The sequence below is a fragment of the Monosiga brevicollis genome, genomic scaffold, assembly GCF_000002865.3.
Source record: "Monosiga brevicollis MX1 MONBRscaffold_20 genomic scaffold, whole genome shotgun sequence".
NCBI lineage: Eukaryota > Choanoflagellata > Craspedida > Salpingoecidae > Monosiga > Monosiga brevicollis.
Genome location: NW_001865057.1, coordinates 168018 through 180978, shown reverse-complemented (window position 1 = coordinate 180978; position 12961 = coordinate 168018). Strand labels below are relative to the sequence as shown.

General features: G+C 55.5%; 3 protein-coding genes across 3 annotated transcripts; 1 reads left to right on the top strand and 2 right to left on the bottom strand.

Moving 5' to 3' along the window:
* Positions 1-1405: 1405 nt before the first annotated feature.
* On the bottom strand, positions 1406-2068 carry MONBRDRAFT_10257 (uncharacterized protein; the record flags this gene model as incomplete). The annotated part of the gene is made up of 1 exon (XM_001747966.1): positions 1406-2068. One exon carries the CDS (start codon positions 2066-2068, stop codon positions 1406-1408), a length of 663 nt encoding a protein of 220 aa, XP_001748018.1.
* A 2080-nt stretch (positions 2069-4148) lies between these two features.
* MONBRDRAFT_27575 (uncharacterized protein) lies at positions 4149-5434 on the top strand (the record flags this gene model as incomplete). Its single annotated transcript, XM_001748043.1, has 7 exons — positions 4149-4241; positions 4361-4478; positions 4537-4618; positions 4901-5001; positions 5073-5122; positions 5217-5300; positions 5402-5434. The coding sequence occupies 7 exons, from the start codon at positions 4149-4151 to the stop codon at positions 5432-5434; spliced, it is 561 nt and encodes a 186-aa protein (XP_001748095.1).
* Positions 5435-6748: 1314 nt separating this feature from the next.
* On the bottom strand, positions 6749-12290 carry MONBRDRAFT_38101 (uncharacterized protein; the record flags this gene model as incomplete). Its single annotated transcript, XM_001747965.1, has 4 exons — positions 6749-7027; positions 8063-9386; positions 9462-11934; positions 12059-12290. The coding sequence occupies 4 exons, from the start codon at positions 12288-12290 to the stop codon at positions 6749-6751; spliced, it is 4308 nt and encodes a 1435-aa protein (XP_001748017.1).
* Positions 12291-12961: the final 671 nt, after the last annotated feature.

Below are 12961 nucleotides of genomic sequence, written 5' to 3'. Positions count from 1 at the left end.
GGGGGGGGGGGGGGGTAGCATGTCATGTCATTATTTGGGTTGCAAAGCAAACCCATCCAATTTCGTGGACTTTTTTTATCTAGTGACAAGCAAGTCAGTTTCGGCGCCGTCTGGTGATTGATGTGGATCCACTGCAACTGGCGGCAGTCAAGAAGGATCGAAAGCGAAAGGTGAGCAAAGCCAGCTGGCGACAGCGCCACCAAAGCTCCGAAAGCGCCGCCACGCGTCTCCTGCCCAACATGGAGAGAGTCACGATATTGTTATGGGTTGGTTTGGTGCACTGCTTGTTACCCGAACAAAACAAAACTTGGAAAGTCGTATCAGCTGAACATGTAAACAAGTTAATCTGCAATTTCTCATCTTGCCGATGCACGTAAAAGTGTTAGACACATTAATAAATATACAAATACTCTTTACGATACAACAATATGTCTCGCCTACCTTTTGATTGGCTTTTTGTCATAACTCAAATCAAAAGCACGCTTTGCTTTGGAGAAAACGATACTCCTCCCTCCGCTTCTCCCTCGCGTCCTCCTCCTCCTCCTCCCCGACCAAACCCCTCCTCCTTCTCCTCCTCCTCTTGCCCCCTTCCTCCCTCCTCCCTCCTCTGCCTCGTGTCGCCTCCTCCTCCCTCCTCCTCGTCCCTCTCGCTCATAAAGTTGCTATCACGACAGACTTTGACTTGACTTCTTGCTAGCACATCACAAGAGGAGCACGGGATCGAAATCGATTGGCATGGCGTTGAAACGCCAAGGCTTCAGGGAAAGATTAGAGGAGCGGGCTCCCACCTTGAGAGGGGCGGGGCTGAAGGAGTCGCCATACATAGTTACCAAACACACAGACAAGCGCGTTAACATGTAAAAAAGTTCTCGTTAATAAGAATACCACACACAGGAGGTCATGCTTTAGCACGACGAGTCGAGAAATCGGCAGGTGTAAAAGGGTATGGGCGTGGTGGCAGCAAATGCTTGCCGCTGATAGTGCGCACTCAGCGCAAGCGAGTACTCTTGATGCAGGTCGATAAACGGGTCCAATGCCCTCAGACACCGGCACCAGCAATTCTGGGCCTCGAGGCGCGCAGAAATGCCGTGCCTTGAATAAACGAATGGAAAACAAACACGATGCACACGATAACATGTGGAAAAGCACACGAAACACTCCAACAAGCAACAGGGCACGCAGTCACCGCGCTTCTTGAAACACCTGATAGATAAACATGGAAAGAAAATAAAAGAAGGCGCCATAGAGCAGCCGGTACAAGAAACACCGATGACAGGCAGACTGACAGAGAGGAGAGCAGTCGAGGCAAAGAGGGATCATCACAGCAAAGAAAAACTAAAAAAAAAAGAAAAAAATTAAAACGGCACATCAACCGATCGGGATGAAGGTGTCACTCTCTCAGTGCTCAGTCTTCAACGGATAACGATTGGCGCCGATGCGTCTGCAGGACATGCAGGCACTCCAAACCCGAGGGCCGTATGGCGTAGCCGTGTCGGCCGGGGCGGATTCGTTGAAATGAACAGGTCGTCGTGCCGCTCTCGCTGGCCGCCCGCTGGGCACGTGACCCGTGTCGTGATGGATGATTAAGACCATATTCGGTCCCTCCCTCGTCCAAGTGGCCATCATCCGATGTGACTGAACCCGACCATTCGGATCGGCTGTCCGACCTGCCGTTCACAACGCTCGGACCCGTCTCTTCCAAGACGTCGACCAGCTCCGGCACGTATCCTTCATGTCGACGCTGCCAGACGCGAACCCGAGCCGAGTCAGCCATGTCGATGATGCCGCCATGCATGTTGTCTAGCCAGCTCGAGTAATGACCACCCTGACGCGAGCCCAGCCGGCTTGGGGAAGCACACGACACGTCGGATGTCGTGTGCGTCTGATACTGAGCATCACGCGGGCGTGTCGGCATGGAAGTGTCCTCCTCGCTCTCTTGGACCGTGTACATGTGCTTGTTCTCGTGTCCGTGGCCCTGGTCCTCGTCATCGGCGTCCCATGGCACATCCATTAGCCCTGTTATGGACTCACCCAGGCGGGATGAGGTCCATGGCGGCAGCGTAGCCATGCCTTGCGTTGCACAATTGTGAATGAATGCAATATCCGGACTGGTATCGATGTTGCGATAGCTTGGGTTGCCCACAACCTGTTGGCCACCCGGGTCTGTGCCACTCGCACTCAGAAGCGTCGTGCGCAGCACCCCAGAATGTCAATAAAGAAGAGAGTCGGATCTGGTAAGAAGACTTGACCTCATTCGGTATGCATGTAAAATGCATGTGGTTCGCACCAACGATTGGCAGCATCACCGTCCACATTGTCACGTTTGAACCACTCTGCCACGTCAAGGTCAAAGCGCAGTGTTGAGCAGAAGGCGCGCAACACAGTGTCCGACTGAGCCGAGCTGGGTGTAGGAAAGCGGTGGATTGTGGGTGGCCTGCATAATTTATGGGGGTGGCGAGGTGGGGTGTGTGGGGCAAGCGCAGCTGACGCGGCCCTCACGTCCATGGCACCATAACCTATCATATACAAGCGCAATGTGTCTAGTCACCCTTAACGGGGCAAGTTCCACCTAGCACTCAGTTCTGCCTGGCTGAGCTACTAGGCCACACAATCCACCAATCACATGTCCTGTTTGTGAGCACACTTCATGCAGGTTGATGTTTGAATTTTTAGAATTGCCATGGGCGCTGCTGGCCGACCTTGTTGCTTGCCCCTTGTACCACAGCCGGCAGTTGCAACACGATTCAAGGGGCCAGGCGGCAATGAGTCTGACTCATTGCCAAACCAGGCTGACGTGAGCTCAGCCGTACTGGCGGACAACGCCCATCATAAGATCGGGCGAAGACTTCTCGCCAACGCCTTGTCTTTGCCAAGCTCAGTCCATCAAAGTTTTGTTGGCCATTCGTCCGCTCCTGTTTTGAGTTGGAGCAGCCGCGGTCGCGACTCCCGCAAACCCGACTCAGAGTCAAATCATGTCCTGTTCAGCACCACACCAATGTGGGTCTGTACACAGCTGGGGGCAAGAGTCTTTCATATTGCAGATGACGGCATCCACGTCGGGGATAGCGGGTGATGATCGGGGTCCCACCACCTGCCCTTGCGCCTGGCACCAGCGGCTGTCGAGGAACAAGGGTGGCGGCTTGTTGGAGGCGAAAAAGACAGCAGAAAAGGGACTCTATGTCGTGGACTGGTGTCTTTTTTCTTGAGACGCTGTCATCACCAACAATGCCGCTCCCCAAGCATCGGGTCGATCGATCATCAACAGCGTGCGCGACGTCTTGCATGCGTGCACATCAGACTATCAACCCAGTGACTCTGGCGGTGCAAACAAGCAAAAGCTCGCGCCCTCGCAGTGTTGACTACTTCCATCCCATTTTTGCCTCCCCCGCCCCACCCCTCCCCCCCCTCATCTGAATTCAAAACGTTGGTCTAAACAAGCTAAAAAGACCAAAATTTAATTTACTTGCTCGCTTCATGACGAGTTCGTCGACACAGGAGCAAGCAGCAAACAGCAGGCGGGATGCGTGGCGGTGAAGCTGGTGCAGTCTGTTAGTGGCATCAGTTTCTTCGTCTTACTCATGGGTGTACCATCATGAACCCGGTAGCCACAGCCCCATACTTCCGGCCGCGAGCAACGCTTTGATTTTTTTTGGCGAGGGGAGGGGTCGGCGGTTCATGCGGACTATTGTCGACGTTCCGACGAATTCTCACGTCATCGCCTCAGTCTGACACCATTGTCCACACCCTTCATCTCCTGGGACCCACAAACATCCCAACCAGGGTGAGCCAAGCGCTGACCGCTTGTAAGTCCCTAGGCTTGAGCTGAGGTGCCAAGAACAGCCAAACCCAGGATTTCGTCCAACTCTTCGCATCGCTCGTCCACCACTTGTGTGTGTGTGTGTGTGTGTGTGTGTGTGTGTGTGTGTGTGTGTGTGTGTGTGTGTGTGTGTGTGTGTGTGTGTGTGTGTGTGTGTGTGTAACGTATACATGTCAGAAAATTCTGATTTGTCAGATACTGTGGATCCGGACGATCACTGAGGCCAATAAGAAAACGGAAACTTTTCAGCAGAAAACGATTTGCTGGTATTTTGGCGGCAAAGTTCAAAGTGAGCATCCGGCACGCAAAGGAAACACGGAAACTGGTCAGCATGAGTAGCGCATCCTCCGCCATCTCCCTCAAGGGCAGCGCCGACATTGTCGCCGAGTTTTTCGGTTACGCCATCAACAGCATTCTCTATCAGGTGTGCAGACATTTTGGGGCTTTGGGGCGATGCTTCGTAGCTTCTTCGGATCATGCGACTTGCTGTCGCAGAATCCTGCCGAGCTTACGCACATCCTGAATGCTCGCGCCGTTTCGTAGCGTGGAGTGTATGCCCCAGAGCAGTTTGAGCGACAGAAAAAATACGGCCTGACACTGCTCGTCACCGCCGAGGACAAGCTCAAGGCTTATATCAACCAAATTCTGACCCAGCTCAAGGGTACGGCTCCCTCGTTTAACCTACGTCATGATGCTCGCGCACGGTTCCCGTCTCACAGCGCGAGCGCATGCGCAGAATGGCTCCTTGAAAAGACCGTGCAACAAGTGGTCCTCGTCATCAGCAGCTCCACCACACAAGAAGTGTGTCGCCTTATCACCACCTCTTGAAAGCGCTCCTTTGTTCCGGCTTGAACCTGCTTTGACATGTCGAGTGCCACGTTTCCTAGGTCATTGAACGATGGGTCTTCGAGGTTCAATGCGATAAATCTGCTGATGCTCCCACGTAAGACTTGCTTGGGTGACCTCGCAGCGCTGGCCGTCTGAAATTGTTCTGCTTGGTCTACAGTCGGGTTTCTACCTCAGACATGCCCTCGAGTGTACCGCGCTCACATCCTTTCCACATGGTCGTGCGGCATTGACCAGGCTCTCGAGCAAGCCCGAGGCCGAGATCCACAAAGAAATTCAAGGCATCATTCGCCAAGTGACAGCCTCAGTCACTTTTCTGCCTCTCATCGATGAGCCATGTACGTTTCTCGGCAGTGTGTCTTTCCCATGCGCCTGTGCTGGCCCTCCTTTGCTCACCCATTCTGTGCAGGCGTCTTCGAGATGATCATGTACACCGACAAACACATTGACACCCCCGAGGTGCGATCCATACCGAACGTGGTCCCATCCTGTTCGATGCATTTGTTGGTCGATGCTTCATTTCATTCATGTGGCCCATATACCTTTCACCCAGACGATGGAGGAGAGCGACCCAAAGCACGTGAAGAATGCCGCCGAAGACTTCAAGTTGCGCTCCTTTACCACTGATATTCATGCGGTAGGCCTGTTGTTGCCTTTGCTTTTGTCCAATGGCAAAGCCATTCTCCCCGTCACGAGTACCAACACCCCGTGCAACTCTGACGTCCTTGCTTGTGATAGATTCAATCTTCGGTGACTTATCGAGATGCCTAAAGCTGAAATGTCGGGCTCAAGCCTCGTTGGCGCTCAGACCCGCCCCTCGTCTTTGTCTTGTCTTCGTCATACCGTGTGTTTGCTTGTCTGGTGTCACCAAGCTGCGTGTTTTAGAAAGCGATTGTTTGCTCAAAATCAATAGACAGTCACAACCCCGGCACGGCCGCAGTTTGATCTCACCAAGCAGCTTACCCCTTGTCCCGCAGGACTTTTACTGAAACCGCAAAGCATGGCGAGGCACGATTCAGGAAAGACAATCCCAAACCCACCACTGTTGCTATGCGTGTGGACCAGGAACGTAGACGCGGGGGGCCGTAAAGTACTCCATAGCCAGCTCCAAGCCACGAAGGTCACGCTCCATCACCTGGCGGCACTGCTGCAGGCGCAGCGTATCCTTGGACGTGGGTAGCATCTAGCCCAGCCCATAATGAACAATGCCACGCAAGATTAAAAAAAACCTATCCAGCTGGGCTCTCAAAATGCAAAGCAAAAAAGAGGCAACAAGACAACAGGCAAAGGGACCACAATAAAGGTATTCGCACCTGCAGTGCGGCTGAGAGCCGCTCGTAGCGTTGACGCAAATCTTTGATAATTTCACGCCGTTTGCCTTCATCCAACTGAACAAATCCTGAGCAGCCCGCAAACAACGCATTTGAGCCTGTGTTGTCGCAGACAAGCCGGCGGGAAGGATGGGAGGTGTTGTGTCAGGCTTTCACATTGTGTCGCAGCGTACCATCGGGGCAATTCGGATCGCGCTCGGCTGCAGCTCGCTGCGCCTCATCCTCACGCTTCCATGCTGCCTTGCGCGCCTTGAGATAGGCAGGAATCTCCCCAGGCTTGGTTCCTCGCGTTCCTGGCCGCGTACTTTGGCTCGAGCCAGGTCGAGAGCCAGGGCGAGAGCTAGGACGCGTGGAGGCTGCCTTCGAGCCAGGGCGAGAAAGGCCGACAGCTCCACCTGAGATGCTCAAATCGGGGCCTGTGCAGATGCGTGCGTGCGTGCGTGCATGGGGCCATGCTAACCATCAGCAATGGGGCAAAAAGGGTGCAGCGAACCGATGCGCAATGGCACAAAACATCACGTTTCACAAACAAAGAAGCAGAGGCCAAGTGAGCCCGGAATCGCACCAGAAGTGCCGGCCTGACTCCTGCCAAAAGCGGTTTTGATGGTTTGGACCGCCTGTGGCTTGCCGATTGTGGGTTGGTTCGGCTGTGAAGGAGCTCCATTTCTGGAGTGACGACGTAAATAGTCCTTTTTTTCCTCAGTCTGCCGGGCCGCCACCTGAGATGGCCCCAGAACGAAGATGAGGCAAAGTTTCAGTACCACAAATAATCCGGCAAGACGAGGCAGATCAAAGCAGAAACTTCCATGGAGAAGCAGCGGCAGCCCGGTGTGTGTACCTTGGTGAAAGCCGCCACTTTTGATTCAACGTGGTCATACTTTTTCTTTTCCGCAGCCGTGCTTGGCGTCGGCGCCGCTTCGGGGGGTGCTTCGCGTCGAACTTGTGTTGCTTTGCGCCGATTGATGCTGAGGTGATTTTTGGGCTTGTGACCTGAAAGCATTGACAGCTGGATTAGGTGGGCGTTCTGGTCGGCCTGCACACAGATCAAGCTGGCGACGCTGCCGTCCGGATACAACTCAGATACCTCGTCGACGATTCATTTCCTCCTCAGCAAGGCGCGGGTCAAGCAACATGCTCATGTTGGTGATGCGTTGGTGACGTGAGCCCGTGGCAGCCGGGCGACCCTTGAGTGTCAGCCCTCCTGCATCGCTTACAAGCACATCCATGGCTCGATCATGGCTGCCCGAGCTTGATGCCATCGTTGTCAGGCGGCATGTAGAGCAGGCAGTGGGTCAGCACAAGCGCTGGTCGACAGAAAAAAAATTGGGTGGTGGCCATAAGAGACAACATTTGTTCAACTCACCGGCCCGGTGCACTGGGGTAGGCCATGCCCGCTCTGACTGCCCACTTCCAGCAGCCTTGCGTGCGCGCGTCGTCGATTTAAGTTCAAGCAAATATCCTCGAAAATTTCCGCAAAAAAAAATCAAAATCAGATTTTCCATTTTTTTTTTTCCTTCATGTTGGTGTTGATATGGACGTGGTGTTGCCTCCCGGATCAATGTTGAGAGACACAGGCTCTGTTTTGCAAAGGTGTCAAACCCCATGTCAAGTGTTTTTCTGAAGATGCGTGTTCAGGGGTTGGTTGTTGGTGTTGCCTCCAAGAAGGTGGAGGGCCCGACATTCAGAGCTATTTTGATTAGAGAAACATCAAGAACTTGGGCGGCTTTACGGATGGGGTTTGCCAGCTACGTGGTCGCTGCGTGATCGTGCAGTATTGACACCCGACACGCTGCTGGCGTTTGAGCCCGTGCGTGAGCGTGATTGTGACGCATTCATGGCTGCCAAGAGCTGGCGGGTTGGTTGTTGGCCAGGATGGCCCACGCGTCGTACACTCGAGGACCCCGAGGGTGGGCCTTGGGTCACGCTAAGACCCGTGCGATACGCTTGAAGCTCAGTGCCCTACCACAGATTTACCCAAGGCAAAAAGTGAGCGTTGCCAAGCTCAGGCCTGCAAGCATACGGCAAACACAAAATGGAGCATGGGTAGGGAGGCACGAATGCTGCATACCTGTGCAACCAGCTTCTCGCGGGCTCGGTGAAGCTGCACTTCGGTCTTGTCCCGGGCTGCACACGCCTCCTGAAGCTGGCGCTGGAGTTCTTCGATTTGGCGCATAGCGCTGCTATCAGCTGTCGGCGAAGGAACCCGCAACATATCCGCCTCCATGGCTTTGATGCGTTGACGCGCTTCGAGCAGCTGCTCCTCAGCTTTGCGCGCCCTCTCTTCATATAATTCCTTGATGGTGCGAATCTTCTCTTCGCGGCCTTGCACAAGATCCAGCTGGCGGCGCTCGGCTTCTTCCAGCTGGTGCGTCAGCATTTTGACCTGTGTACCGGCGCTGCCGCCGCTGCCGGCATCGACAGCTGCCTGCAGGCGCTCCACACGGTCTCGCAGCGCAGTCAAGGCCATGTCCTTCTGCTCGAGCTGAACTTTGAGAGAGTCGCAGCGCTCTGTCAACGCAGCGACCCGCGCCGTCGACTTTTCCAGCTTTTGCGATGTCTCCTCGGCATCCGGCGCGGCCGTAGCCAGCATGGAACGCAGATCAGTCACCTCCTGGTCGCGTGCTGACAGCGTGCGACGTAGCTCATCCACAGCTGCCGATGTTGGTGCCGAGTCGGCAGCGCCTGCGTCGGCCTCGGCGCTTTGCGCCTGCTGCTGCTGTTGCTGCTGCAGTTGTTGCTGAAGCGCCTCTGCGTGAGCCTGCAGCGACTTGGCATACTCCTCGTATTGCGCGTAGCTTTGCTGCCATGCATTGACCGCCGTCAGAGCCTCTTCTTTCTCCTTCTGTAGCACATCCACACGCTTTTGCAGCTCCTCCGTCGCCAGCTGGCTGTCGGATGCATGACGTTGAAGCTTGCGCACCAGCGTTGGGGCCTCTGGCCCGGGCGCTGATTGCAGAGCGCGTGCTTGCTTGTCCACCGTGGCCTGCAGCCGCTTGGCCTCCTGCTGCAGCTCCTGGATTTCGCCCTTGAGTGACTTGTTCTGGGCTTTGACCTGCGACAACTGGCCTTCCACCTGATCCTGTGCTTCGCGCGCAAGACGAGCTTGATCAGCCAAGCGATCGCGTTCTGATTTCAGCTCGGTGTGTGCTTTGGTAATGGCAGCCATCTTAGAGGTGGAGCCTCCGCTACTGCCACAGCAGCAACACCATGAGGCGGTGAACATCCAAACGGTGGCTGCAGCAAAGGCTGATACGGCCACGGCAAGGGTGGTTGGGCAATCGTCGTCGGCCCACGGCGTAGCGGCCGCCACGGTCCGTGCTAGCTCATCCAAATCGACGCCTGCAAGGGTCGACGACCCAAATAAGCGCGCAATGGACAACGGGTCCTTACACCTATGAAGAAACACAGCGCGTCAGAAGCTGACCTAAAGTTCCCAGTAATCAGCTCGTACAAGCCAGGTAGCATACCTAGATGGTGCACGTGGCATGGGTGGGGCACGCTGGCGAGTAAATGGCGAGGCTCGAAGTTCTGGGTTTGCCCCCGAGTCTTCTTCTTGATTGCGAGCCGTGTCACCATTCTCCGCGTCGTGAATTACATCTGAACTCGACGCCGTTGCAGGTGGAAGCGTCGTGTGCTCGTGGATGTGCTCGTGGATTTGCTGCTTTGGCTCATTTTGACGGTCGGCTGAAGACTTGGTCACATCATGTGGCTCTTCCTTTTGTGCAGTCTCAGGCTCAGGCTCTGATTCATGGTGCGTATCGGGAGCAGGCTCGAGCAACGACGCTGCTGCTTCAACAGGCTCCGGCACGGGCTCTTGCTTTGTTTCTGGTTCGGAATTGTGGTGTGCTTGTTGTAATTCTGGTTCCGGATCGGATTCTGGTTCTGGTTCTGGCACTGGTTCGGAGCTATGGTGGGCTTGTTGGAGCTCTGAGTTCGGGTCCAAGTCCAATTGTGGCTCTGATTCTGACTTCAATGCCTGCTCTGGTTGTGATGGCTCTTGTCCCATTGGGTTTGCTGTCGGTACCCGGTGGGGATCCTGCGCGGCTTCGAGCTGATGTGCCTCAGTCTCTGAAGCAGGAGCCATGGTCGCATGGGCAGAGGCATGGTCGGCTCCACCGTGATCCGGGGCATGATCTGGTTGCAAAGGTTCCTCCGCATGGGCGGTATTGACGTCTTCTTCTTCCTCGCGAAACATTTCCGCCTCGACCAATTCATAGAGCTCCGCACGGCGGGCTTGCAAGCCATCGTCAAACTCTTGGGCAACACAGCTGCGGGCACAATTGTTCTTCATCCAGCGCGCATTACGACGACAGCCGGATCGGCGTGCCCACTTCTGACAATCGTGGGGATACTTGTCTTGAAGGCTTGCCAGCAGGTTCTCACGTTCCTGATCCAGCTGTTCTTCGACAATTTCTTGCACACTTTTAGGCTCCGGTTCGGCAACTTCGGATGCCAACTCTTCCGAATCCCTCGAATCTTCTGGTGCGACCGGTTCTTCAGGCTCCTCCGCCCGTTCCACTTCCTCCCAATCTTCTGTCTCTTCGGCAGCTGCAATGTCCGCAGTGTCTTTGTCATGATTGGGGTCTGCGTTGTGATCGGGTTCAGTCTCTTGCTCAATCTGCTCTGAAGGAAGCTCTGGCATTTCCGAGGCCGGCTCGGGCAGTTGTGCCTCGCGAGAGTTGCGCTGGTCCTCCGACTCAACAGACTTTACAACATTGTCTTTAGTCGACACAGAGGGTTCCTGGCGAGTCGCTTCAGGAGACACTGCTTCTGCATGTTGTGATTCGAGGTTCAGGCTCGAATCCTCTCGTCCTTCTCCTGGTGCACGGCGAGCGATATTTCTTACAACCGTGGCCTCTGTCTCCACGCGGCGCGAGTTGAAGGTGGGTTCAGGCAGTTCAGGGGGAGAGTCCACGCGCTCCACCGGAGGGATCTCTTGCATCGAGATTTCGGGTGCTTCGAGCAAAGATACATCAGCCTCTGTTGACTGGTCTGATGAGCTCTGCTCTGCCATGCCTTGTGGCTCGGTGTCGCTGGCCCGAGGCACAGGTGCGGCATCGTCAGGCGTTGGCGCGAGTGTGGGTGCAGTTTCGCCTGGTCCAAGTTTGGCGTTTTCTGTATTCTGAACGGAGAGCTCATCTTGATTTGCAGCATCATCGGTGGGCCGCGCTTCCGCAAGTGTGGGGGCAGGGTCCTGAGCACTGTGACCTGTCGCTTCTTGAGACAAAGCTGTCGGAAGCTCTTCCTCCAGGGACTCTGCCTCGTGTACGAGTGCCTTCAGAGAGGCTTCGGCTTCGGTGCTCTCAGTAGTTTGCTCGACCAAGGCCTCTCGAAGTGTCGTCTCACGATTGGCCCCGCCTTGCTCCATCCCCCTCGATTGGTGTGCGGCTACCACAGAGGGGGTGACAGAACTTGTTGTGAGGGTTGGGGGATCACTGGCTTGTTTGGTCTCAGCTTTTGTGTCGGTGTGCATCGGCGCAGCCACAGAGTCCCCCGTTGGCTCTCGTTTGGGAGCCTCAAGCTCGCTTGGCATGGTCATGGACTCGGCCAGCTTGGGCGCCACCTGCTCATCCGGTTCTGAGACAGTCTGCTCCGCCACAACTTGTTTAGACACAGCTGCCGGTTCGGGCACCGCTGCCTGTTTGGGCACAGACTGTGATGTGGGCTCACTCGAGCTGGGAGCAGTTGGCCGAACAGAATCCTGTGTGGTTTCAATAGGCTCTTCTGCCCCGAGTTTGTCCGGGCTAGGTTCCGATGCCTGCGGTTGTGCATCAGTCGCATCGAGCGGCTCGGGTTTGAGAGGTAGAGTGTGTGAGGACGCTGTATCCTCTGATTGGATGGGCTTCGTCTCGAGGCCGACTGGCGCGGGCGAATTTGTTTCCGAGTCGTCTGACTCGAGTGCGTCTGGCGCAGGATCCTCCGACTCGAGAGCCTCTAGTTCTGGGTGGGGGCGATCGACATGCGTGCGGTCGTCAGCACGGGTTGGCTTGCATCCATGGGAATGTTTTTGGGAAAAGACAGAGGGCAGCAAGCAAAACAAACAAGAACAAAAACAAAAACGCACCGGCCATTTGCCGCAGCAATTCTTCTCGCTTGCGCTTCAGGGCCTCAGCCCGTGTTTTGGATGGCGAGTTGTTCGTGGCAGGATCTGTTTCAACAGACGGCTCGGTCTCAACAGCTTTAGCTTGAGTGGCTGCAGCTTGAGCGGCTTCAGCAGCTGCTTGAGCGGCTTCAGCGGCTGCTTTTGCGGCCACATCTGCCTGCCGCTGGTGATGCTGTTGACGAGCAGCCTCCATTTCCGCCTCATGCTGCGAATCGCACAAAGTGCCACGACGACGCGCAGTGAGCCAAGTCAGAACCGACTGGCGAGCAGGGGTCAAGGCCAGGTACATACTTCGGGGTTGGAGCGGGGTCGGATATACTGAGGGTTAGGTTCGAAGATGGACAATTCTTCCACGGCGGCGCGTGGAAAAAATCCTCGCTTTCCGGCAATCTAAGGCTCAAACAACGACCAAACGTGCAGGCCCCCATCATGTATGAGCACAGTGAAATTCCACAACGCCTCGAGGATGGGGGTACCAGGGCCGGGATCAACGCACGTTTCCCTCCCATGTATCTCCGTCTTTGCTCAGAACGCTGAAGGTGGAGAGTCGACGGAAGGAAAAGTCGCTGTCAGGTGAGGTAAAGTCCTTGTAGGCGCGCACAATGGAGATGGCTTCAGTGCAGCTGGGGTTTCGGCAGACACGCTCAGCCCCCACGGCCGCGAAAATACTGATCAGCATCAGCAGCCCTACCCGTGAGCGCAAAGCACTAGAACAGGGATACTGCCGCACCACCATTACGATGGTACGCAAGGACGCGTCAGTCCCCTCCGGCCAGCAAGCGGACGGGCCAGCAAGCACGAATACATCAAGAGGCACACTGTCCAAGTGCTCAAATGCCCCGCCGACACAGGCAGAGGACGTGG